This window comes from Squalius cephalus (genome assembly GCF_949319135.1).
Source record: "Squalius cephalus genome assembly, chromosome: 3".
Taxonomy (NCBI): Eukaryota; Metazoa; Chordata; class Actinopteri; order Cypriniformes; family Leuciscidae; genus Squalius; species Squalius cephalus.
The window spans coordinates 13948056-13975752 of NC_137124.1; the positions used below are offsets into that span (position 1 = coordinate 13948056).

General features: G+C 38.4%; 1 protein-coding gene across 2 annotated transcripts in view; it reads right to left on the reverse strand.

Moving 5' to 3' along the window:
- Positions 1-259: 259 nt before the first annotated feature.
- The window catches only part of furina (furin (paired basic amino acid cleaving enzyme) a), an 83394-nt gene continuing 55956 nt past the window's right edge, over positions 260-27697 (reverse strand). For both annotated transcript variants that reach the window (XM_079867217.1, XM_079867218.1), the window contains exons 7-16: positions 23683-23771; positions 19457-19629; positions 16419-16631; positions 12721-12821; positions 12245-12348; positions 11871-11988; positions 8375-8554; positions 8160-8284; positions 5716-5844; positions 260-3163 (exon numbers count right to left, since the gene is read on the reverse strand). In XM_079867217.1, coding sequence (XP_079723343.1) covers positions 2544-3163; positions 5716-5844; positions 8160-8284; positions 8375-8554; positions 11871-11988; positions 12245-12348; positions 12721-12821; positions 16419-16631; positions 19457-19629; positions 23683-23771 — 1852 coding nt within the window. In that variant the 3' untranslated portion in view covers positions 260-2543. The remainder of the gene's footprint in view (positions 3164-5715; positions 5845-8159; positions 8285-8374; positions 8555-11870; positions 11989-12244; positions 12349-12720; positions 12822-16418; positions 16632-19456; positions 19630-23682; positions 23772-27697) is intronic.

The window sequence follows — 27697 nt, forward strand, 5'->3', positions numbered from 1 at the left end:
AATCTTTAATTCGCATATTGACATCAATTAAATAAAAAGAGCAAAATAATCTTTAAATTACATGTAAATGACAATGCACCATATATAGTACAAAAATAGGCCTTATTTTTTATATCGTTGTCCCGTCTCAGGTAGTCATATAAATGATTGGTGTTTTCTACTTGGGGATCTACATGCAACAGTTGACTCTTCAAAAAAAGGTGAAAAAACCCCTATGAGTCTAAAAAATTCTCGTTGAGTCTGAACACACACACACACACACACACACACACACACACACACGCTCTTAAAGCACAACACAATCATCAGGGTGAAAGCATATTGCGCGTGGTTTACGCAAGAACTGTTGTCACAACACCAGCATTTTGTCCAAAACCCAACCTGCTTAAATTTGTCATTCAACAGCCTATTCTAAGCATTTCCTAAATGTGTATGGTCAAACCAGTGACCCAATTTAAAACTGCAACTAACCTCAACAAAAAGGTTTTTATTTATTTTTCAGGTCTTATCATCACTCGAAGGCAAGCAGATTTTCATCTGGTGGTCTTTGGTCATGCCTTTGCACACTTTAAGGCTTTCCAAAACACAAAACACCAAATCATTACCGCAGGGGGTGAAAGAGCTCAGCGGGGTCAACATTATTGTAAAATCTCACGTTATTTAATGGCCTTGAAATTGAAATGTTCGGTTGGTTTTCAGACCTTGAGTGTGTAGATAAACAAGACATTTCATTATAAGCCATGCTGCTGATGCATCGATAGTGTAAAACAAAACAAAAATTAAAAATCGGTTACCCTACTCAACTAAACGAAGGCAAGGCTGTTTGTGGACTGGCCACAGCTGTGTCCTTATCTATTTGTTGTGTGACAACAATGGTTTGGAGAGGCTGATCATGCTCACCAGTTATCGCAAATCACTGATATGATACATGATAAAAGAAAGCCGGACTCCAACTCCATCAGCATAACATCGCATAACCCTGTGGGGTCTGTATTGCACAGATTTGATAGATAGCATTGTCATTTCGTAAAGATACTGCATATGACCAACATATGTAAGATCATGAATATGTGATTCAGAAAAAAAAACTGAAAAACAACTACTATATTCCTGGAAAGTTGCAGATGAGCTGACAAGGCCAAGCAAATGACTAATAATAAACAGTAGTAAGCAAAGAAAATGACCTGATGAAGTGACTGTTCAGCATATAAAACGCACCAATCCTAACTGATATCTGGTATTCATTAGAGCCCTTTCTCTGATTTATTTCAAAAAGACACCCATACTGTGCAGAACAAAACCTCTAACATCTCTATATATAATCACTATAACACGACAAAATGGGAAGCCAGGTCCTTTCAGGATGCGCCTTTAGCAAAGACCTTTTCTAGTGTTTCAAACCCTTGACTGGAGGACAGAATTAAATTGACTTGGAGAGGATGGCCGACATCAGAGTTTCTTCCCTAAATACAGTCATATCTCACACAAAAATCTAAATATTTACCATATTCACTTACTCATGTCTTTTCAAACCTGCATGAGATCTTGCTAAAATAAAATACAAAAGTCATTTTGTAGAATCACCAGAGCAAATTTTGCACAAAATAAACGAGGATAGAGGCTGTCGAGCATCAAAAAAGACAACAAAAGCACCGGAAACGTGGTCCATAAAACTTGTGCACTATATTCAAATGCCATTCCTGCTCATGTTTAATTCAAATATGATACATAAAATATAAACAACAAATATAAAGGTTTGACGTCATGAATTTGACATTATGATGAGCCATATTTGAAGTGAATGACATTTGAGAATATAGTGCAGAGATCTGCACCCTAGTCCCTATTATATTTTGGTGATACGGATTCAAAGCATTTAGACTTTTGACAAAAAGTCATGCAGGTTTGCAATGACATGAGGGTTAAAAAGTTAGCAAATAATGACAGAGGTTTTATCTTTTGGAGAAGCATTCCATTAAACAGCCTACATCATGAATTCAGCAATGCAGATGCTCTAGGGGGAGTAGTAAGCTCTATAAATATGTGTAAGACAACATGCTGCTCTCCTCTCCATCTCTGACCATGTAGAAATAGTGATATGTTCTTCTAAAAGGCTCCCTGCGCAAAGCCAGTGGATCCGACCCACCGCAGCACTGACTGACTTCATATAAATGTAGTTTCACTCACTCACCCACTCACTCACTCAAAGATAAGCTTTGTTTTTCTCGTATGCAAATATTTCAATCTTATTTTTTTCTTTAAAATCTCACTCGGCAGGAGGAAGAGACCAAACAATAGTCATGTTTATTGTAGTTTCGACTCGTTCCCGTCGCTTGCGTTTGGAAGCTTTCCATGTTGAGGCACCGAGAGGTCAACGCCCAGGTGAATCATGGCTCAATATAACTAAGACAGGTGGGAAAAACAAACCAAAATGCCCCAAAAGTGTGATATGTTCAGACGAACCCCAAAATGAAAACACATTAAAAAAAGAGAGAGAGAGAGAGACAACAGTGCAGTAGAGGCTAGAGAGGGGAGGAACGGAGTTAAAGAGCACTTTGTGTTTTGATGAAGGCAGTCCTCTCGTTGTGGATCTCGAATTCCTCATTCTCAGACTCGGTGTTGCCCTCGTCCTCCCGCCAAACGTTTGGGATGCCTTTGTAGGCAACTGCGGTGCGGTTCAAGCCGAACCCGACCAGTAATCCGGATCCCGGCCCCGCTTCGGCAGATTGCAGTTTGTTCTGGTTGCGCGTGTGCATCTGCAGCAAGCCGAACACACCGACAAACGTAGCCACGATGAAGGCACAGCTGAGCACCGCCACGGTAACAGGCAGGCGAGAGGCGAGCTCGGCGTGGTTTTTCGGGGACGAGCCGACACCTTGCATCTGAAACAGTCCGCCGTCCGGAGACTCACGCAGGATCTGGTTCTGATGCAGACAGGAGCCGGTGACGTCGTCCAGGTGGCTGTGAGGTGGGCAGGAGAGGCAGTCCTGAGACCCGGGGGCGCTGCAGGTGAGACAGACGGGGTGGCAGGGCAGGCAGGTGGGGTGGAGGACGGACGACACCTCATTGTTGGGGAGGAAGGTGGAACGGGTGCCAGGGGTGAATCCGGCTGGACAGTCTCTCACACAGCCCTTCTGGTACAAGTAGAACCCGGGGTTGCACTCTGCATGAGGAGGAAGAAAAGTAAACTTTAATCATTTATAAAACGCTTCAGTACAGGCATGAAATTCTTCTGGGTTGAATACAAGTCTAAACTATGGTTCATTTCACAGAAAATCAACTTGACGAATAATGAAAAGTAAAAATGTGTGTATATATATATATATATATATATATAAAATCTATCTGTAAAAAAAAAAAAAAAAAACTCAAATGACAACAATCATTGTGATTTTAATTTTGAGAGAAATAATTGTGAAAATGTGACCAAGTTTTCATTGATTAAAACTAGACTAAAATGCTTAGACATTTAGTCGAGTAAATATGATAAAACCTAAAAAGGACATTTGACACAGGACTGACATTAATAAATAGCTGATGAAATTAACACTACTGTCAAGAGTGCTTTATAAAGAATGTGTTTTGTCAAAGCTGGGGCATTATCGTAGATAAACCCGTTCTTATATGGCACGCAAAAAACTGCCACTGGTTACTCTACGCGTCGGTCAGATGGTCTCTTCAGGTTTAAGTGGGCAGTTCTTGGCCAGAATAAGCCAGGTTGAATAAAAGTCTAAACTGCATTACACTAAGTGTAAACAGGCTTTGAGAATTAGATTTTTTGGAGAGAAATCAACTACATACTCCTCTGGCCATCACAGTACACACATAAAGAGATGAAGACTATCTTTTCAGCATTAATAAGGCCCTTTTAGGGTTGCATCATTTAAAGAAGGACAGGAGAGGAGGAGATGGCAAAGAAGAGAAAAAGGAAAGAGCTGATGAAGGAGGAAAACTGCTGAAAGAGAAGTGGTAGGGTCAAGTAAGTGTGTGTGTGTGTGTAAGAATGAGCTGGCAGTGAGTGGCCACATGAGGGGCATGGCCACAGGCTAAACTGGACAGCTGACTTGAACACGGCTGCCAATGCAGCTGGCACTGTGAACTAAATCCAGGATGGAGTTATGAACACACAATTTAACAGCTAAGACATGACCAGCACAACACACTCAAGACAAGCAAAGGGACCTATAAAAACAGCTGTAAAGTTTATAGCTTTATTTTTAAAGCATTAAATTATTGGGGAGATAGGGTCACATTTACAACCCATTATTAATTCATTAGTAGGAACATTTTGTAAAAACATAGACTAGCATTCAAAAGTCCCATAAGCTCACTAAGGCTGCATTCATTTGATCAACAATAAACTCAGTGAATTGTGAAATATTATTTGTTTAAAACAGCTGTTTTTCTATTTTAATATGTTTTAAAATGTAATTTATTCATGTGATGTAAAGCTGAATTTTCAACATTATTACTCCTGTCCTCAGTGTCACACGATCCTTCAGAAATCATTCTAATATGCTGATTTGCTGCTCAAGAAGCATTTCTTATTATCAATGTTGAAGTCAGTTGTGCTGCTTCATATTTTTGTGGAAACCGTGATGCATTTTTACAAGAAAGTTCAAAAGGACAGCAATTTTTTCTCTTGTAATTACTGTCACTTTTGATCAACTGAATGCATCCTTGCTGAATCTTATGAAAAAATCTTAAGGACATCTTAATCCTGGAACACACCAAGCAGACGGTCGGCCGTCGGGCAGTTTTTGTGTGTCGGCCGACTAAGTTTTCTCAGTGTGTTCCGCACCGTCGGCAGAAATTGGTCCTCGTCTGCTTTTTTTGTCGGGCCGTCGGTGAGAGAGAGAACTTTGATTGGCTGTTCAGCTTAGTGAACGAGTCAGTGCACGTGAATAATAGCAAAACAGCGAGCAAATTCAAAACGGTACAGATAGAAGGCTGTTCTAATGTTACGTCATCTTACCTGAGTGTTCCTTAGCGAATATTTCAATATTAACACGAGTGGAGTGGACTAAAGAAAGTGTTTAGCAGGATTGATATTCAAAACGGTAAGCACACACTGCTTTGTTTATGGTTTGTGTATCTGCAGCCTGCAGCGTTGGTTTCCCTTTTTGAATGACAAATATAGACGAATATATCTGCAGAAATAGACAGTTGTCTCATTTACACGCGGCTTGGTGTGTTCCAGGCTTTAATGGACAAAACCTTAGTCGACACACAACTAGTCTGATGTTTCAACAAAATTAAAGGTTGTGTTCCTAATGGAAAACCAGCTTAATGCATACTGAGCAGTATACACTTTATACTGACTTCTATTTCTTAAAAAAAGCATGTGAAACAAAAGGAATTGCACATAAACATTTCAAACAGTAGTAAGCTACATTGTTGTTGTTGAAAAAAATATGGCTGTTTCGAATTTTTTTTTTAAATTACATTTTGTGTAAAATGTCTAAATGTTTTGGATGGCAAATAAAATAGTCAAGATTACGTGCAGTGTACTTTACTGCACATCTTTGCAAATGCAATAGGTCATCTAGGTGTTCCATGCATGTAAATGTGCATAATGTAATACAGAAGGTGTGTCATCATACCATTCTGACAAATCAAGTCTGTACCTGAAAACTATCTGGAGTTATAGAGGAAAGCTAGTAAATCCCACTAATAGTTGACAGGGGGCGCACTTTCACCATTATTTACACTTACCTGTGCAGATCTGACTGAGGTCGTAGGTTTTGCAGCTGATGTCAGCGGTCTGGCTGGAGTCAGCTGTCGAAGGGCCGGATAAACTAGAAGCCGTGCCATAGAGAACCAGTGTGAACTGAGTCAGAGTGCCTAAAACAGACAGAAAGAGAGTCTGACTCGTGTACACAAGAAACGTACAAAATGATAAGAGTTGACATTTGTGAATCATCATGTCTGTGTTCTCTCTGTAATATTTCCAAATCAGTACAAGTCCTCGTGGAATTGTTTCTTATTAGGGCCCAAACACTAACGGTGCAAGGACCCTCTTGGAATTGCTGTTTCTTCTTCTTCTGCTTCTTCTCCAAAATGAATCGCATTTTTGAGGGCCTAAACATGTTTGAAAACTCATGAAACTGCAAACGCGTCAGAACTGGCGAAAGCTTACATCTGATATGGGTTTCAGAAATGGGTGTGGCAAAACGGCTCGATAGCGCCACCTATATAAATTCAACGAAGCGCCCCTCATGCTACGTTTCGCATATGTGTACGAAATTCGGCACATACATGTAATGTCCCAATACCTAAAAGAAATTCTCTTGGAGAATTAAACGCAACAGGAAGTCAGCCATTTTTAATTTCCTCTGCGATTTTTATGCAGTTTTTGCCATTTTCAGGCATCGTACTTTAACAAACTCCTTCTACAGTTTTAATCAGATCATCTTCAAATTAGGTGAGTGTAATCTTAAGGCCTTTGCGATGTTAAATTGTGAAGATCTTGAGTTTTTGTCAAAGGGCGTGTCCCTGGCGGCCTGACAAACTTCGATGTTTCGCCATGAAACAGGAAGTTGCTATAACTCTGGAAAACAATGTCCAATTTGCCCCAAACTTGACATGTTTGGTAAAACATGCCAGCAACACTTAGTAAAGTGATAATGAATGTTATTAATGCCACAAAATAGGACGTTGTAACCCAAACTGCCCCGAACTTCACGTTTAATAAGAGCCCCAGCCTGAAGACATCTACATGCCAAAATTCTGTTCTAGTCATCGCGCCACCAGCTGGAAGCAGGAAGTGTGGCAAATACAAGCGATTTTTATGCAGTCCTCCTATATTTACCTACTTAAATGCATATTTGCCCACTGTGCTCTGTTTTCCAAAAGCCAGGGTGGTGGTGGTCCCGGTGCGAGGGTCTTTTCATCGCTGCTTGCAGCTTTAATTATAATTAAGATTCTAATACATAATATATGAATAACATAGGGTTTTCTGGAATATTAAATTGTTTTTGGTCAATAACAGCATTCTGCGTTCAGAGGTTTTTGTACAATGACCAATAAACTGCATAAATGACCACTGTCACAGGTAAAAAAAACAACTAAAAAGCAACTATTTATTTATCTACTGAAGTAGCCATGTCTTAAGAACAAAATTATTCAAATGCAAAATAAACTCCATTACTATACTACACTTGTATTCAATTATTCAATAACCATTCTTACAGAAAAATAACATTTTATTTTGAAATAATGCCTGATTGTAGATTATCATCTGTATCTATTGCTCATTTTGTGCCCACTAACATGAATCGCTCAGAAGATACAAATCTGAACATCACGGTGCAACAGCACACAAAATGTTCTTGTCATCATCGTTCAGTAACTGTGGTGCCGCATCGCTTCGACATGCATTAGATTGATGGCCCATTTTGTCTCTATAGTACAATAAAGTCAGTAGCTCTGTAAATTCTAAAAGCAACAAAGAGAAATGGACTAGGTAATCCACTGGACTGATGGTCCGTTAAATCCAGATATAAAGCAGTTATGTTAGTGTCTGGGCAGGACAAAAGAATGGGGTTTGGCTGGAAGTCGCTCTATATTTACAGCTTTCAGGGGCGGCTGGAGAGTGTGATAGTGGGAGAGGGAGGAAAAACTCAGTCCGCTGATTTACTTAGCTAGATTTAATTAATCAGATTTACTGCAGGGTGTGGTGAAGGAAGACAAATTGACTGTGACATAAAAGAGGAAGACAACAGGATTGGGCAAATCAGGCGGATTTGGAGAGAAGATACTCCATACACTTCTGTGACATGCAGCGCACTGGGAGACATAAAAAAGAGACTTTTTTTTTTTCTGACCAAAATCTATGTCTGACTCTTTTTAATCATGTTAAAGGATAATGTTTTTCTATTTTATTTTTATTCTCTTTTTAATTTTATTATAATTTTTGTTTTATTACATTTTTACTATAATTTTTATTGTAGTTTTGGCATGTTTTTTATTAGCAGAGAAGTGTATAGTAGAAAAGAGACTGGAAAACATTGGGGGAAAAGTGACATCAGGGCATGTTGGAGGTCCAAATAAAATATGCTGGATTTGACTCATCTCTTGTATGAGCACCATAGCTCAATGCATTGAGAGCATAAATGGAATTTAAAAAAAAAAAGCAAAATATATGGACGAGATGTTACCATAGTCGGTGGTTCCAGCCACATTCTCGATCTCCAGCGTCCATTCTCCACGAGGATCTTCATCCCAGGAATGGGTGGTCATGAAAGCCCAGTCATTGAAGCCCTCAGAGGAGTAATCGTGAGGTCTGTGAGAGAGAGAGAATGTGTGAAGCTGCTCACATCACAGAGCAATGTTATATGTTAGTATTATGAGAGTGGATGTTTCAGTGGCTAACCTGGGTGCAAGCAGTGTGGAGCGGGTGCCCTGTGGGCTGATCAGGTAAATGGCCAGATTTCCTCTGCGGTTGTAGGACAGGGTGAGCTGGGCTTGAGCATGCTCTAATGAGCTCACAAAGTTGGCCGTCCCAGTACATGCATCCACAATTTTTGTGATCACCAAATGACTTCCAATATTCCTAAAAACAGGCAAATAGTAGGATTAAAGTCATTAAGCAAAAAGTGTTCAAGAAATGATAGTTAAAAAAAACGAAAGTTATACTTTTAAATACAAATAGATACGCATGTATCATACTCTGTTGTCCAAAAGTTTGGGGTCGGTGAGATTTTTGAAAGTAGTCTCTTATGCTCACCAAAGCTGCATTTATTTTATTTTATTTATTTGTGCTGCTTAATATTTTTCTGGAAACCGTGACTTTTTTCCCAGGATTCTTTGATGAATACAAAATTCTTAAGAACAGGTATATACGACTTTTACATCATTACAAAAAATCCTTTCATTTTTTATCAATTTAATGCAACTAATTAATACATCCTTGTTGAATAAAAGTATTCATTTCTTTAATCTTACTGACCCCAAACTTTTGTAAGTTCAGTGTAGGATCATCAAAAAACTCTCTACCAAGAACCACCATATAGCTGTAAACAGTCACAACACTAGATATTTTTATTTATCATCCAGCAGGTGAAAACGTTTAGTTCAACAGCTTATATAAAAGCAATAGCCCACATCTTCATGCAAAGCCACATGATTCAAAATAGTAAGTTACCCGGGAGTTCACTGAAATCCATTAAGAGACTATTACTTTGCATAAACCTTTAACAAATTTCCAAAAATTGTTTGGACCAATAGGTGTTTATTTCCCAAACGCGCACCACCAGCAATTGACATGTTAAAGGTGAAGTATGTAATTTCTGCGATACTTAGTGGCATTTAGTGGAAATACAAAAACAAAGCATACTTTTGAACAATCTTGCAAATGCCCCATTCGCACACCACCCCTAATGCATAGCAACACAATGGTCTGTTTACCTGGACTTGTTAACGACCCGTTTTATCTTTGATTTTTGACTTGCACTTCTATAACGCATGCAATGCATCAGTCATGGTCAGTGTTGCCAACTCTTGCAAGACAAATAAGCAACCGCAGCTTCAAAACAAAGCCCAACACAACAAGCTCAATACTATTATATTATCATCAATGTTATTATCAATGATTTATCATCAATAAATGAGCCTGCAACATATTAAGCTGAAACCAAACTGAGTTTGAAAAGCACAAACAGAAGTAAATTTTAAAAAATCTAAAATTTGCTGCAAATTGCAACAAGACGGGAGGGCACACACAATCCTCCGCAGAATAGGTTTGGAGAAAAAGACAAGAGCACTAATGGGGAGCTGTAAAATAGCCAGCCATATATTTATAATAAAATTAATTCGAACCATACATCTACTTTTAGCGACCATAAGTGTAAAGAAACAAAGTTTCTTGTCAGATTTTCCTAACAAGCAACCATATTGTTTAAAATACGGTTTTATTTTTACTTACCAAAAAAAGTCACGTGGTCCCACAGCAGCAAAACCCCCATTGGCTCTGCCTGCTACAATATGTTAATCTGACATACTTCACCTTTAAACAATGTTTTGAAAGCACTGCAATATTGACTTATTGTTGACTCTGCAACTCAAACTGGGATTTTAGTATTTTAACATTAAATAAAATTATACAAATAAATATCTTACTGAATCAGGAGTGTTATGCTGTATCAAACCTTTTCTACAACATTGAAGGGTGCAAAACACATTTCTGGTACATCAGAAAAGTTGAGCCAGGTTAAGACTTGTGCCACCAATGAACGCTACAGGAGCCAGTAGGCTTTTGGCAGTCTAAGCCCAATCCTGTAAGGAGCTTAGAGCGGCTCGGCCCTGCTCACCAGAGACATGGTAACACAGGAAGAAGAGCTTAAATCAAGAGAGAGAAGGACAGGCTACAGCCTCTGACAAGTCCATGAGGAATGAAGCGTAAACCCCCTCTGTGCAAGGCTTCAAGTCGGAGATGTTGCGAGCAGAAAAATGAAGAAACGTACGGCAGAGCCAAAGTGAGGCAGCCCGTAATCACTTTGCTCTGTGACTTCTGCAACCAGCATGTTAAATTGGGCTTTGCTCCAAAACCCCTTGATCTTTCCGTAACATTGGTGAACCATAAAGGATAACTGGAAGAAGGGATAAAAAGAGGGTGAATTTTTAGAGACAGACATGATACGCTGAGTGAGAGGACGAGATTGGAGAAGAAGCACTTTGAGGGTCTGTCTTGAGTTCCAAGATGTCAGCAGTGATGGTGTGACGAACGTGGATGTAACAAGCTTATCTGCAAGTCATTACCTCTTAAAAACATGCTCTGCAGGCGTGGAGATGTCTCATGCATTGAGGTATCATTCAAATTGCCCAGCTCTAAATTTAAATGTGACAGACCATCAAAAGTGATGGTTCGCTCCCACCTCGTTTCTTATTCCTGTTTCCTCTTGCACTCCATGACCTTTTTAGCAGCACTAAATTTAAAGCATCATCCCAGTTGTGTGCACCAAAGAACCTCAGTTTGCCACATGTTAGTGTAGAATCCATTAAGAATGCAGTTTCATCTAGTATGGAGGGTTTAGTTCACACAAAAATGAAAATTGGCACAATTTATTCACCCTTATGTTGTTTCAAACTGATGTCCTTCCTTGGAAGACAAACTTAGTTTTTAGGTTTGCAGAACATTCACACTGCTGTTTGTAATTTAGGACTTATATTTCCCCTCAAAATGATTAGAAATCATTAAAAGTTGCATTTTCAGTTGAACTTGGGGAAACCACTTGAAACATTTGTTGTGCTGAGCTATTTCAATTGCTTTTTTTCGATTTGTTCATTGCAAACAGCTGAAAGTCTGTACATTTTGCCAATAAACCTGATTTGCAATGGGGGTTGAACTGAAAAATAAATAACATTTTAATAATATCATTCATAAACACTACCATTCAAAATAAAAATAAATAAAACAAAACTTTTACTCTGCAATGATTAAATCAAAATACAGTGGTTTGATAATTGGACTAAACCAGGAATTGGAAGTATTTTTGATTAACATCATTCAAAATTTTTCAAATTCTATGAAATACAAAACAATTTTTAAGACTATATTTCCAAGATTCCGTCTGCATTTTCTGCACCACAAAAATCAGGCCTTTATCTATGCGATGAAAGTGAATGAAGACTAAACATGTTAAGCTTTGTTTTCGGACTACTTTATGGTGTATTTTTTGTGTTTTTTTTAAAGATCGGCAGTCCCTGGTCACTGGATGGTTTCACTATGGACAACAGCAGAGTGAACATTCAGTCTAAAATCTCCTATGGGTTTGGATGAACATGAAGGTGAGAAAATGATGACAGAATTGCCCTCTTTTGGTGAACCAACCCCTTTAAGCCTGTGATCTAGTTTGGAGGGTTTAACCTACATGGGCTCAGACACCAGGGAAAGGACACACTTCTGCTGAGGTCCAACATTTGTCCAGTTCTTTGCCAGAGATACTATAGCCCCAGCATCGAGCAGACCGTATCCATAAGAATGGCTTACTGTAAGACAGAGAGAAAAATCAATACTGTTGAAAGTAACTATAAAGGCAGTTTAAAAGACTGACATTATAAGTAAAGAGGTGAATAAAAGAGGCTGATATCATTAAGAGATCCAGAGCTGTTTGCCGATTGGTGCAGCCAATGATAATGTTATCGATTACATCACAAAATGTTCAAGCAGCTGGAAAGTGGAAAGAAAAACCGCAGGGAAAGGAAAAGGGAGTGAGCAATGAAAAGCAACGAGATGGGCTTTTACCTCGGCGACCCACTCCATTTATCTTCCAGTCATTGGTGCTGAGGTGGGCAGGGTTTGACGTCCTCACAACCAGATGCTGCATGTCTCTCCAGGTTAGGTTTTTACTGCAGAGAGAAGTCAAACTGTTAGTGCCTTTCAAACGTGAGATACATGGTGGAACGAAACTCAAAACTGCCTGCATGCTTCGCAGCTCTCCAAGATAATCTCTTCTGCCCTTTTAGAAAGGTCACTGATAGCTACAGGTAGAGTCATAAAGGTTATATTGTTGAGGGTGAATTCATTTAAAACTATATAAATCTGCCAATAAAAACTGCCACTCAATGCATGCATTTGATTCAAATGAGAATTTGAAGGTTAATTCCAGTCTGCCAATCTAGCCAGTAACCATTTTATTTTAAAAGCCTACGGTCACTCAAAGAGCTGGAAGAAATATGACCTCGCTCGAGGACAGAACAAACACGCTTCGGACGACTTACTTGGCCTCAAGGGCGAGGGCGATGATTCCTGCCGCCAGTGGGGCCGAGGCAGAGGTGCCTGTGTGGGAGTCTGTGCACTTCTGCCTGAGGTCTGTAGTGACCTGAAACAGGAAATAGAGCGAGACAACATTTCACATCACTGATATGATGGGAAAATCTAATTATTCCAGAAGGGAACACAATACCAACATGACAGTGAAGTCACTGCATTCCTCAAAATTATTTTATCCTGAGGTGCACTTATAATATTAGTAGGACTTTTACATCAAAAACTGTCATATTTGTGTAATAAAATGCCATTTTCTATTTTTATTTTCTTTAGCCTTCTGGTTTAAACGCACCATTTAAAGAGAGTGCGTCTCTTGTCAAACAAAAAAGTCTTTAAGAACTTAATTTACATCACATTCTACTTTATTTTTTCATGAAATAAATGCAGCCTTAGTGATGATAAGAGACCTTAAAAATAATTTTAAAAACCTTAATTAATTCAAATGTTTGACCGGTAGTGTGTGTCAAAAAATCAGGGAAAACTTTTTTCCATTTATGACTCCTTTAAAGGAGAACTCGGCAACTCTAGCGAACTCTAGTCACTTCTTCGCTGATTTTTCCTTTTGTTGTCGCATGTTTTCCCCACGAGCTCCCCCTACAGCCGTGGGTGGGCGTATATTTCACAACACGGTCGTAAAAAACTCACTTGCGGCGGCCTCCTCCCCCTCTCTACCGCTGCTCATGTGCGTTTGTTTTGATCGGAGCAAGCCAACTGTATCGTGTGGAGCTATGTCTACCGAGGTGGGCAATCTGGTAATACATCATACATGCGTGTGTGTTTATGTCGAATTGCCGTAAAGCAATTCGTGTTTCGCGCTCGTTCTCGTTTCTCACGAGACTTCCAATTTCTATCTTGCCGGGACGGTAGTCCCCAAGTTGCAAGGTTGGTTTTCCGCCTGGGAACACTGGGGGGAGCGGGGAAAGTCACCAATATCACCAGAACAGGATGTTTAACCATCCAAATGATTTCTAGACAGTTTTATTAAGTTAAAAAAGTTGCCAAGTTCTCCTTTAACAATCTTGCTAATGGTGTCTAGCATCTCTATTATTATTGCTCTTACTTACAATCAGGGATTCGAACAAACACATAACACTTAGTATCAGATTTTGATGTGACTATTTTCGCCTTTCAATTTTAGCAGACAAATTATGTGAAAAAAAACAAACAAAAAAAAACCCAGACTGGGGACCAGATTTTCATAGAGACTTTAAAACTGGGCTCTTTCCACTTGTGCCAGTAGGCAACCACCCAGAACTTCCTAGCAACTGCATACCAATGCCTTAGCAAACAACAGCATAGCATCTGCATGGGCAAGCAGCACTCACATATTCTTCAGAAAAAATCATATAGTTTAAGCCCGTAAAGTGACCCAGGTGGTTCAGTTAAATGTTTGACATTTTCGACACTTCAGGGTAAAAAGCGCAGCATCTTTAAGCCCTCAGGGTCACACAGACAGAGCTGAGACAAAGCTAGACAAATTCAAACACAAAAGGGTTGATGGGTGACACTTAAAAAGCCAGGCATCATAGGATGTGCACTGACTGCGACAGACCTCCTTGCGTGACTAATTGCTAAAAATGGCAGAGTCTGAATGACAGGAGCGATGACAGGAGAATTCAGCATTTGTACACTTAAAAATGAATCGTGGGAGACCACAGGAGAGGGATATCGCCTAGCAGAGTCTCTGCTGCAAGGAAAACAGTGGGTATATCAGGCTTCTGTCCTTTAGAAGCACACCTCCATTGTGAACAGTAGTGTCTGTGTCTTGAATGCTGGACAATGGATGACTCAGTCAGGCACAGCCGGTTATGAAAACAATGCTTGGGTGTGTGCCTCGGTCGGCACTGAGCCGGGTAAGGAAACAAAACCGAAAAAGGAGCAAAAGAAAATTTCATGCTATGACAGAGAGGTATTGTTTTGAATCACAAGGACATTCATGTTTTGAAAATAGAGTTGAACATTTTCTGAAGAACACGAAAGGGTTGCTTGCTCATGTAAATGCCATCGTCACTAGGGTGCCAGGGTGTTGCTTTGGGGTTACTTAGATGTTCTGAGTGGTCCTTAGAAATAATTTATATTCATGAAAAGCATCGTAATTAACTAAGTTGGATAACCTCGAACTTGTTTTAAATTCTGAAAGGTAAGATGTTTAATGAATTTATTGGGTTGTTTCAATTGTTGTAATCATTACAACATAACACTAGCTACATATAAAAGGTAACACTTTAGTTTAGGGTCCAATTCTCACTATTAACTAGTTGCTTATTAGCATCCATATTACTAGGATATTGTTTATTAGTATGTATAAAGCACATATTAATGCCTTATTCTGCATGACCATATTCTACATCCCTTAATCCTACCCAATACCTAAACTTAACAACTACCATACTAACTATTAATAAGCAGTAATTAGGAGTTTATTCAGGCAAAAGTCATAGTTGAAAGTAAGTTAATAGTGAGAATTGGACCCTAATCTAAAGTGTAAAGTGGGGAGAGAAAAAAAAACACGTGCACACAACACAGACCCATGTAATACATATTACTATTCCTCTTAAGTGACGAATAATCTTATGTAAACAATGATCGGTCATGATTATATTCAACATACATTTTTGCTGAACGGATGAGTCAAATAGGGATCTCTTTTTTTAATTTGATAAAATTACGGCAGAATTTTCAGCACATACACAGGAGACGCAAGAAAGACGGAGGGCAAATGAAAGCAATAGCCTGTTTCTTAATCTTGAGACAGGTTATTTAAAAATAACTATTTAAACAAGTCACAACAAAAATAGTGTGTGTGCTTATTTAGATTATTACAGTAATCTGCAAGCAGTGGAAAACGATGGCATTGAGTTGATTTGCGAGTCTTCGGTAAGAACCGCCATACAATCTGAAATCACCATAAGTCTGTCATTTCATTATTAAGAAAAACAAGATACCCTTGAGGAAATATTTTAGAACATGTGTGAATCTGGCCCCTGGGTAGTTGCCTACTGGATCAAGTTGCCACCTAAAAATCTCCATGATATTCTGGTCTCTAGATATGGTCTTTCAATTACCTTTTTTCCAATTTTATCATCTGACAGGCCAAAATTGTAAGTATGATACTTAAAGTAATAGAACACCTCTCCTTAACATGCTGCACAATTTGATTTACAAGGAAGTGATACTGTAACTTTTATGGCTTGTCGCTTTGTCTGGTTAGGACACGGTGAAATGCTCGGAGCTGGGGTTTGTAAGTATAAACAATAAAAATTGTGATGCTTGACATAACAATCATCATTAAGCACAAACACAAACCATGTGTGATAGTTAGAGGTTATGGTTTTGATTCACAAGAACATCCGTGTTTTTTAAGGCTTTTAAACAGAGTAAGGCTTGGAAAAGCACTTAAAGGGCCATGAAGACGAAAGCATCTATCTTCCCCCTCACTAGTGACCGCAGTATTCATTGACAGCCAAAAAGCCTGTAAGAACTTTAAAGACGCTGCAAACAATTCTTAATAAATTGGCTTGGCAGTTTATCTTCTGAACTCCAACTGTTTTCAGATCCTTTATTTTTGGATTAGATTAGCTATGCCACTTCTTCAATTAAAGGATAACTGGTGCTGATTATCTGGAGGCGGAGAGAGAAAGAGACTCACAATCTGTTTCTCATTGAGGCCTCCACTGCTGTAGGTTGTGGCGAGGGTGGACGAACAGGCCTCGCTGTACCAGGGCACGTTGCCGTTCTGCGTACTGCTGCTGATTGACAGCGTGTAGATGCTATTGGTGTAGCCGTCACAATTGCAGCTGTCCTTCTCGCGGCCGCCGTTCCCCGAAGCCCACACAAAGATGGACCCCCGTCCTCCGCGGCCCTAGAATTTGGGAGAAGAAACAGTCACTCAAATGCATTTCCCTTCATGCAAGCCCAATCAAATGCCGTTAAGATATTGAGAGCCAGATTCGAGCAGTGCGCTGCCAAGTCTGAGATGGAGGGATTACCGGCGGGGACAGTACTCAAAACAAGTGGATACTATTTGTGAGGAGTGGAGTCTGGAAAGTATTGTCTCCCAGAAAGGATTTTCAGTGTCATGGACTATTAAAGCACTATCATGGTTTCGATTGCCGGGCCAGATGATTTTGAAAGGACCTTGTGGAACAAAGCTAATGTTCTCAAGTCATTTATCATGCATGTTTATTTTCATGCGCAAATGAAAGACACAAACAGCACCGGGCTCTTGTGGTCTACTTCTCAGATGAAGCACAGTAATACAAAAGCAAACTGTCAGAACTGATAATAAGCTTGTGAAAAATGCACGCACCACATTAACAAGCCATATTTCAATAGCCGCGACTTTCATTTCACCATGTTGCCACAAGGAAAGGGCAGCAGTGCAAATAATTAGATTCAGATGCTGTTTGCTCGATATCCTTTGATCGTTGTGTTTTTTTTTACGGTCATTACTGTACCTTACAATTTCAACAATGCACCAAATAAAAGTCTGCAGTGCAACGTTTGGCTCCGTCTTTCAGAGTTTGCTCTCGGTTACAGCACACACCTGCTCGATTGTGGGCATCCATTCAGTGAGGGTGTTTACACAGACCAGAGCCACATTTGCATTGGCCTTTTCCCCACACAAAATGGATCTTGTTCACCAAACAAATCTGACTGCTAGTACACGCATGTAACAATGACTAGAAAATATAAATAAATATGGATGGGAAAAACACTGTGCTATTCTATGTAATAGGTTAAAAAAAGATTTTTATATTTGGTATCTCTAACACCTACTTAAAACTTTATATTTTCACTGGTTACAGTGAAACATCAATAAATACCTCAGAATATTGTTGAATATTAAAGTAGTATCTTAACTCCGACTAAGGGATAATCAAACTATGTAAATGGAGAAAAAAAGAACGACAGTGATCATTTTAAAATAAGTAAAGCAGTTGTGGTTGAGTGCTTGCACACTAGAGTTTCCCCATATGTCAGCGGATGTTGTGAATCTACTGATATCAAAGGAGATTATAAGTGAAAGACATTTTGAAATATTTGTTGTACAATTTAAAATGTTGTAACAACGCTTTTGCTGTTGACCAATGATAAATTAAACCAACTTTAAAATATAATATGCCATTCAGGGGCCTGTTTAATGTAAGTATCTTTGTCTTAGACTATAAAATACAGTCTTTTTACACAGTTGTAATATTTAATGCATAGCTTACATGTTTCCATGAACGTGGAAACTGAACAATTTTCTTCACTTCAATTCTTTCATCACTTACTCACCCCGATGTCATTCCAAACCTGTTTGACTTTCTATCTTCAAAAGAGAATATTTTGATAATTTAACTGTAAAAATTAAACAAAGCAACAACAACAACAACAACAAAAGCCAAAAAGCAAACAAACAAACAAAACCGAAAATTGTCAGTTTTTGGTGTTCCATATAAACAAGTCATAGTGGTTTGCTACGACATGAGGGTGAGTAAATGATGACAGAATTGACATTTTTGGGAAGAACTATCCCTTTAAGTGATGCACATCAATCTGACATAGTCGTCTCCCATAATGTTTCTATAAAAAGTCTGCTCCTATAGACAATGCGGTAGGTAGCATCTTGGCACGACTCTCTTCCATTGTCCTTTTATTGGCCGACAGCCAGTTTTACAACCCTGGTGCACATTCATGTGTGAGTGAAGGGCTAAAACTAATGCCGTTCCGTTACCCCACGCATGATAGCAGTTTAGCTCAAATGGCGTTAAGTAATTAGGTATTAAGAATGTCAATACTGTTCACGCTCTGGAAAATCTGCATGAAGATGTCTCAGTTAGAATTGCCATTTAATGTGACATTCTAAATTAAACAAACTTCACTCTGACTAGTAAGTGCTTTTATGACTCAAGGCACTCGCAAATGAAGTGTGGCAATATCAAATACAGTTCATCCCTCCCAAAGCCACCCTGACATTGCTAACTTCAAAGCAAATAAGAAAAAAATAATAATTTGAACCACAAATTTCTACCCTCTAAATGACGCTGCTGGTAAAAGTTCAAGATTAATAGGCAAATTCAGGCTCAGATAGGACCATTTCAGCACAAGAATATCAATGAAAGCACATCTACTGTTTGTGGCAAAGACCAACTGATGTAGATAATGGCAGGAAACAGTGAAAATAGCTCATGAGTCACAGAAGCAATTGTACAAGTCATGGAAAACAGGACCTTTTCTTTGCTCTTTTTAAATGGGTTTTATGTAGACATTCACAGAGCAAAACTTCCTCCCTAGTCCACCCTAATGAAAAAAATAGACTTTGTACCAAGCACTGGTGCCTTGGTATACAAATAAATAAACAGCCTCAAATATTTGTAATTAATTATTTAGCATTGCATTCAGTCCCTTCTAAAGGAAGTAAAAATGATCTCTTTTCAATCTAAATAGAAAATTAGTAAATCATGACAGCATTTTCATTTTAAATAACTAACATTTGCATATACATACTATTCAGATAAGTCTTAAAGGTACAGTAATACAAGCCAATTTAATTCTAACGTGCAGAGAGGTGTACCAGTTTTAGAGAAGGGATATAAAAAGCCTTCCAGCATAAAATAAAATGAGGCAAAAGTGAAGAATAGTGTTTCTGATCATCATCTAAATGACAAAGTGCAACAAGTTCAGATTAAAGAGATGCCAAACCTCTAATACACCACGTAGGAAAGCCTCTTTGGCCAACTTTGCAGGTCCGTCCACCGTTTTGCCGTCATCTTCGGGTCCCCAGCTGGCGCTGTAGATGTCGATGTGATTTGGGTTGAGACTAAGGGACTGAGCTTCCACCACATCAGTGACCTCTCCATCCAACATACGCACACCTGCAAAACACAAAACATCATAAACATTAAAGCATAGGACAGAGAGCAAATTATGAACATACTTTGGTTAAATTATTTTTGCAATGATTATTGTAATACCTCTATTTAGATGAGATGATAAAAGGTTAAGAATTATTGTGAAAACTGCCACATGATAGGGGATGGCCATTACAAGCATTTCACATTTAGATGGGATGTTAGGGGAAATGGATTCCATAATATCTAGATTTACAGTGATATTAGTAAAAATGCAGAATGCAGATGCCAAAAAAATGCTACAGAGGGCTAGATTAAGAACTGGTAACATGTTTTAATGTTTTTGAAAGAAGTCTCTTATGTTCACCAAGGCTATATATATTTGACAAAAAGAATACAGTAAAAACAGTAATATTGTAAAACTGTTTCCTACTTTATTATGTCATACGTAATTTATTCCTGTGATGCAAAGCTGAATTTTCAGCATCATTACTCCAGTCATTCAGTGTCACATGATCCTTCAGAAATCATACTAATATGCGGATTTACTGCTCAAGAAACATTTATTATCAATGCTAAAATCCTTTGAATGAAAACTGATACATTTTTATATATAAAATTTAAAATTACATTTACAATATATATATATTTTACATGAATATAACTAAATAAATAAATAAATTACATATCAAATACTTTAAACAATCTTTAAAGTGAAAACAATCATTTCCTTTGAGAAGCAAGCAAGTAAATTGATTACCAATCTTTTTAAGAGAATGCGCAGAGATGCAACATAATACAATATGCATAATACAGCTGAATACAAAGAAACCACTTTGAATAACCCTACTAAAACCCCCATCTGATAGAGATATTTCTGCTGTTTATAACTTGCAGCATGAAAGGAACGAGGTGCACAAACAGATAGTGCTGCATATAAAAGTTCTTTTAAAAGTAAAAGGATGAGTGTATGCGATCTCGTGTTCGAATTTGGAGTTCATTCAAAGGTGACAAGCGGCTACATTCTTCTCTTTCAAACATCCCTTCACAGATGCTTCACAACAGAGGAGACCATCTTATCTTTTTCCACTTCCCTGTACAAAAGGGAATCTTAAACCGAATTGTGGGTTTGGGAACGAGCCAGAGCGTTTGGTCCAAAAATGTCAGAGGTGTTGAGTTATTGTGATCCCAGCATCAGAACGTTATCTCAGCCTCGAATAAAAAAAAGAGAGCACATTCTGCCCACAGCTCTTAGTTTTTAAAGTGGTAAAGATGAGAAATCAGAGTCAAACATCTTCAAAACAATGTGAATCACTCCTTTGATACACAAGGGGGCGAGGTTACTCAAGGTTGCCCTCATACGGGTTAGTGCAAATAAACAAAAGTTCAGTCCTTTCAGGTTTTCCAAAGCAATCTGAGAGCATTGGTGCAGACAGTACTGCAAACAAACGGACAACAACTACAGAAAAATACAGCACAGCATCTTGGAAAGACTGTTACTATCCCATATCTGCATTCCAAAAGTCCCAAATATCCCCACAGGACAAAGAGAGAGCTGGCTATGATTACTTCCCAGGAAATGAGAAAGGCATAACAGATATACACGGACGCACTGTGGACACAAAAGAAGGGAATTTTTTATTCAGACTTGGTAAATACAAATAATCTACGTCCCCTCAAAAATGCAACATGAAACCTCAGGTTTATTCTTTATAAAGCAAATTTTAACAAATGTACCCTACTGTTTCCTCCAAATCTTTCAAAACAATATTCTCTCTTAATGAGTTCTGGCAGAGGAATTAGCCGTGTTGTGTGCCATCTCTGCTAGTGCGCTGCCATCTCCACATTCAGCCTTCCTCTAGCAGAAGCACTGCCTGCCAGTTTGGGCTGATGTTATGGGTCAGCTATCCAAAGACCTCCAGTTCTCTCTGCCTTCTGTCCCCATGGTACATTAGGAGTAGTATCTGCCATAAATACATAGGTGCCACATTCGACCGCTCCAGACACATTGGCACGCCCGGCATCTTGGAACGGTCAGCATGTCGTCACTCACAGTAAGAATCAATGATGCCACAACATCCCAGAAATGGGATAACATTTCACAGGTGAAAATGTATTGCTTTGTGTTTTTATGTATTAACTCACTATTACAGGTTTTTGCTATGGTACTTTTTAATGTTTTAACTTTTACTATGGTAACTTTTTAATGTCGTGTTAGCTGACGTCTTGTATTGTGTTAGTTTATAAAATCATCTGCTGAAGTCTATTGCAGATATAGATAGTAACATGTGTCTAAATATGGCTGCAGACGCTCAGTCAAATTGCTCTTGAATGTTCACGGACCGGCTTTGACTGTTACAATATGGCCCATAGAAACAACTGCTAATAAGGCATCTATAGACACACAGACACACACACACTGTATGTGTGTGTATCTATTATACATTATAAGTATCTGCTGCTTATTAAGCAAAGATTTCCCCCTGGATTGAAGGTGAAACTGGGCACAGGAAGATTTATCCTTCACTGCTTCTCATTAGGAGGCTAATTCAAAAACAGCTGCTTTAGAGAAAAACAAAGCTGACAGAAAAGAAATGCACATTACCCATAATGCATTATCTTTCTGCATAAAAGGGAAGATTTGAAATGTAGCATATATTTAGTCCCAGAAAAAAACAAGACCTGTCAACAGAGCCCACCCACCCGCACTTTGGTGTTTTCATACTGTATGGCAGACTTGCGGATCAACCCAATGAAACCCAATAAAATTTTATGATGCATTAGAGCTGCATGATTCTGGATAAATTGAGAATCACTTTTTTTAATTTTTTTGTAAAATGGACATTGCAATTCTCCCGTAGGGGAAAAACATCAGACGACTAAACAAAACATGCAAACTAGAGGTTCTGACAAAATGGTCATTGGTTCAGTGATGCTAGGTGAACACCTCTTATAACAATCACCAGCAAAAATTATAAATGGGAGAAAACATACAAGGTAGAGTGTGTTTCAAAGTCAAAGTTTAAAATAAATAGAATAAAAAAAACCAAAATCTCCTGGGTGTCGTTAAAAGCAATTTCTCTCTGAACATACAGAACCTAAATGTTGTTTGATTAGTCAGTGCTTAAAAATGCTATAATGGCTGCTGCTGTATAGAGCCAGTGTGACCTCATAATACACGTTATATAAACAGAAACATAAAGGTGTTACATAATCTATTCTGTGGTGTCATTCATCAAATGTGCTATCAAATGGTAAAACTTAATTCACCCAAAATGAAAATTCTGTCATCATTTACTCAACCTCCTGTTGTTTCAAACAAATGTGATTTTTTTCTCCCATGAAAAAAACACAATAAAAAAATGTTAAACAGTTCATACAGCTTGTGTACTATCATTCTTTTGCAGTCATATGATAGCTTTTGGTGATGAACAGCTATCGTTATGAAGTTATCGTACTGGAGAAGAGCAGTAAATAAATTCTGCTTAACGTCTCCTTGTGTTAAACCAAAGAAAGTCAAACAGTATTTTGCACAACATAAGGGTGACAATTAATAATGACAATTTGCATATTTTAGTGAATTTACCCATTAAAGTGGAGCATTTTATCATATTGATAATCTAAAGTGAGAATGTTTTGGAGAGAGTGTGGAAAGCGTTTGTCACTATCAACAACACTATCAATGACATTTATCCCTGAGTCCAAGAGCCTGTAGACAGCAGAAAATCTGCACCGAAAAGGATAAAATCACCTCAGCCAATTAAAAGGATTACATATGCTAGCGTCCAAATCGTTGGCGCAAAGGGACCTGTGCTGGAGCCTGTGATAACTGTCCCACTTGAGCTCATGAAGCCATCACTAATGGAGTTCCTCTTCTGAAGTGCTCTCGGTACGGAGAGGAGGAAGAGTTATCATACAGTTTAATGGACAGAGACAGGGCTAATCTGAATGCAAAGCTAATTGGATGCTTCACTGAGGTGTTTTGCAATTCAAATATTAGAAAGGGCAGGGTGTGTGCTGACAATAGACTGTACGTGATAAAACACGATAAATGTATGTTTAAATACGCCAACTCACCTCCGATCTTGGCATTGTATGCCACTCCGACACCACAGATGCCATTGTTGGCAACAGCAGCAACTTCTCCAGCACAACGTGTCCCGTGTCTTCAAAAAAAGAATAAAAAGAAGAGAGATAGAGATTGAATGATGACTTTTCTGTACACTTTCAAAACATTATTCCCAAAATATTCCCATGCATAACAGAATAAAATGTAATATAATATTATAACCAAAATATATCAAGAGTTAAATACCCATTTAAAATAAAAATCATTTAATGTAATGCATTTTTATACATGCAGAGAAAGTAGGAGCAAGCATAAATGAAGGAATGCAATTCATGAATTGAACATTCTCAGTACTGCCAAAGACGGCTGGCAACAGGATCAAACTACAGTGCTGATGACGAGGGGCGGGCAAAAAGACGCCCTAATCCTCATTCACAGCAGGTGACTGAAGCTTCTCATCCCGCAGGACTTATTCACAGCTATTTTGCATGTGTGAAGAGCTCCTTCTCTCAGTCCTGCTGTAAAACAGGCGGCTATCTGTTAAATATGATAGCAGGGGACACACTGATAACCGTGGCTTTTAGGAATAAGATTACAGCCTGTGACAATGTGCAAATGCAATTTGCTGTATGCATTTAATCAAAATGAGTGAGGACCAAAGGCAAGGAACCAGCTAAAGAACCTCAACGGTTTTAGACTGAGCAGAGACGTGTCACCTAGATCACTATCCAAATGCATTCTAATATTATATTTAGCCTTTTCAACACAGAAGAAATACTACATATTTTAAACTTGTTTGAATTTGCACTGTAGCTACAACTAAACTTTTTTTTTTTTTGACATAACTAACAAACAGATTCTACACTCATTGTACCACATCCAAGCATCTGAGACGGCGATGGATTCAAGCATAAATCCACAGCGTCCGTGTCACAATAATCTGCCGGGTCAGTAGACATATAAAAGTCAAGAGAGCAATGAAGGCTAAACACAGAGTTAAACAGCACAGAGGAAGGATCAGTGAAATCCCAGGAGAACCCCTGCAGTCATCGGTCCATTCATAGCAAGCATGCGATCAGTGAGGCTAATGTCTCAGACATACTCAGTCCTGCAATAAGGAGGATCATGGGACCTAGATTACATCCAAAAGGAGGAGGTTTTATGGGAACAAAGCTTGCGGATCGTTAAAATTACAAGAGGGTATTTGTTTGAGTGAATGCAAGATTACAAAACAAAAAGTGTGCACATGACGTAAATATGATTAAATATCATCATTTATATTGCATTTTACATTTTAGTGATAAATCTTTGTGGGACAAAATATGTGGACTTGATGTATATACAAGTTAAATAAAATATTTACATAATATTCTTTTTATTTCATAAGTTTATTTAACTTTTATACATACATTACATATGAAGACTTCAGATGCAAAAACCTCTTTCTTTTAAATGAGCATTTTTATCAGGCTCCTCTGTTTAGGTTCAGTAATTTCACTTAAATGGCAGTGAAAAGGTTATTAGTCAGTTATTGAAATGCCATTTTTCAAAAAATGTCACTTAAGTCAATTCATTAGTATTTAACTAATTTGATTGTCCGTGTGTGTGTGTGTGTGTGTGTGTGTGTGTGTGTGTGTGTGTGTGTGTGTGTGTGTGTGTGTGTGTGTGTTTTTGCAAAAACCTCTAAGTCGGCGTCATGTTTCACTTTATCATGGGAAGAATAGAGCTGTTCTTTAATGTAGCTTATGTCCGTTTCTGTCAGAGTTACAGTATCACACGAAACACTGTTGTGTTTACATGCTACTTCCAAAACCCTGTCATTGCCACTGTAACGATTTTCTTTAGCCTTAGAACGGACAGAATTACGAGGTTGATGACGTTTCCTTTTGCCAGTGACTGAAACTCCAGTACCACAGGTTCATCCATTTCATCATACTCCTCCATCTTGTTTAGTTAAAAATCAGGATAAAAACTTGCAGCTCATATGTACGCCATCATTCATCCTGAAATCACATGATTCGATTAGCGTCTTCTGATTGGTTCTTTGAACTTCGAGGCTTTTGCTTGTACAATGAATTTCTGAATGGGCTGAGGCTGGGATTTAGCGGGTTTGAAGCGAAAGTATTTGATGATCGTACACTATGTGCGAAGAGCATTCGCTCAATATCGTTATCTAGCATCGATTGACGGAGGTGGCGGCTTTTGCATATGAAGTCTTCATACATATTACACTATTATTTATTTATTTTAAAACATTGCTTTACATTACACAATTTGAATTTGTATTTAACTTTGCATATACTGGCAATCTGCCTGTCTCAAAACATCACAATTTGATGAAGATAAATGTGGTGAATGTTCACCATTCTTCAACTGTCCCCGATGATGCATGGATGAGTGACATGTTCTAAATGAAAAACTAGTCCAGATGCTCCTCGACACATTTCTACAATGCAAACGCCCTGGATGACTGAATTTGTGCAGAGACTGAACAGCAATGTAGTGACACTAACCTGACTTGCCCTTTCTAATGCATTTTAAACTAAAATGTGAATCAATAGATAATCGATGCATCTCCCATGCACCTGAACAAGATATAGATTTCAGCAGCTTAAATTATAACCGTGGGATTTCTCAATTCCCAACCCACCACTGTTCTTTAATAACTGTGAATTATCCTCGGGCTTGAACCTCGAAAAGTGCTGTTCTTGTGTACGTGATAATTGTACGTGACTGCATCCAAATTCATGGGCTGTTATCGTGGCTGGATGGTTTAATGCTGAAGATTTAGTTTGGTGAGACACCTTGCGTTGCCTTCCCCCCATGCTGACTCACTTTAAAGCTAAACAGATGCAGGTTTCTGATGTTGAGAGTGAGATATGCCACTACTGAGCTGTCTGATAGATGTAAAGCCTGGACAAATATAAGAGTTTTATTGCCATTTCAGATTGAATCTAGCAGGTCTGGAAGGAATGTGCAGACCATTGCATTTCCTGCACTGATTTTGGGAGGACAAAAATCTAGGCAAAATTCTGCTGATTTAAACGGACTTTTACAGAGCTGAGAGTAATACAATTTTACACTGGCAGCTGAAAAAGCATAATAAAATTAGGCAAAACATCTCGTAAATGAGCAGGCAAGAGGCGGGAGATGTGTAGAGCTCGAATCGTGCGGAAACCTGAGCAGTTTTCTATAAAATTCTGAAACTGTAGGTTATGTGTGAGCCCAGTAATGAGCAAGTCGAAACACATTTTACACTAATTATCAAACATGTAAAACAAAAAAAAAACAGGTAATTATTGTGAAATATGACAACAATTTTAATTAACCGTTTTCTTTGTGAATGTATTTGAATGCAAATGTAAAAATGTAATTTATTCCTTTGATGGCAAAGCTGAATTTTCAGCATGATTACTCCAGTCTTCAGTGTCACATGATCCTACAGAAATCACTCTAATATGCTGATTTGCTGCTCAAGAAACATTTCTTATTATCACTGTTGAAAACAATTGTGCTTCATATTTTTGTGTAAACTGTTGTACATTTGTTTCTTGTTCTTTGATAAATAAAAATTTAAAAAGCATTTATTTGAAATAGAAATCTAAACATTTATAAGACAGAGTACTGCATAAAATTTGCCAACAAGTCAATCAGCACTAACAGCAGATGTAAAATAAGAGTATTTCTGCTTCATATAACAGAAGAAAATCAGTCAATGTAGGACACGCTGGACCATCTGCTTTCTCCAACACCACAGGCGTTTTTACTAAGACATCCGGTTTGGACCTTTATATAACCCTGAGAGGATTCAAACCTGCAAACGTACTGCTCTTGACATACAGCTCAGTTCTTATAAGAACAGGATTATTCTGGGCTGGATGACTGTTTGGCATCTCCTCCACAGGAAGTCATCCAAAAAGTTTGTAGACGCAACCAAGCAAACTATTCTTTACATATGGAAGAGATAATGAGTGAGGCAATTGGAACTATATTTTAAATAGCTTTTGCTAAGAAGTGCAATGT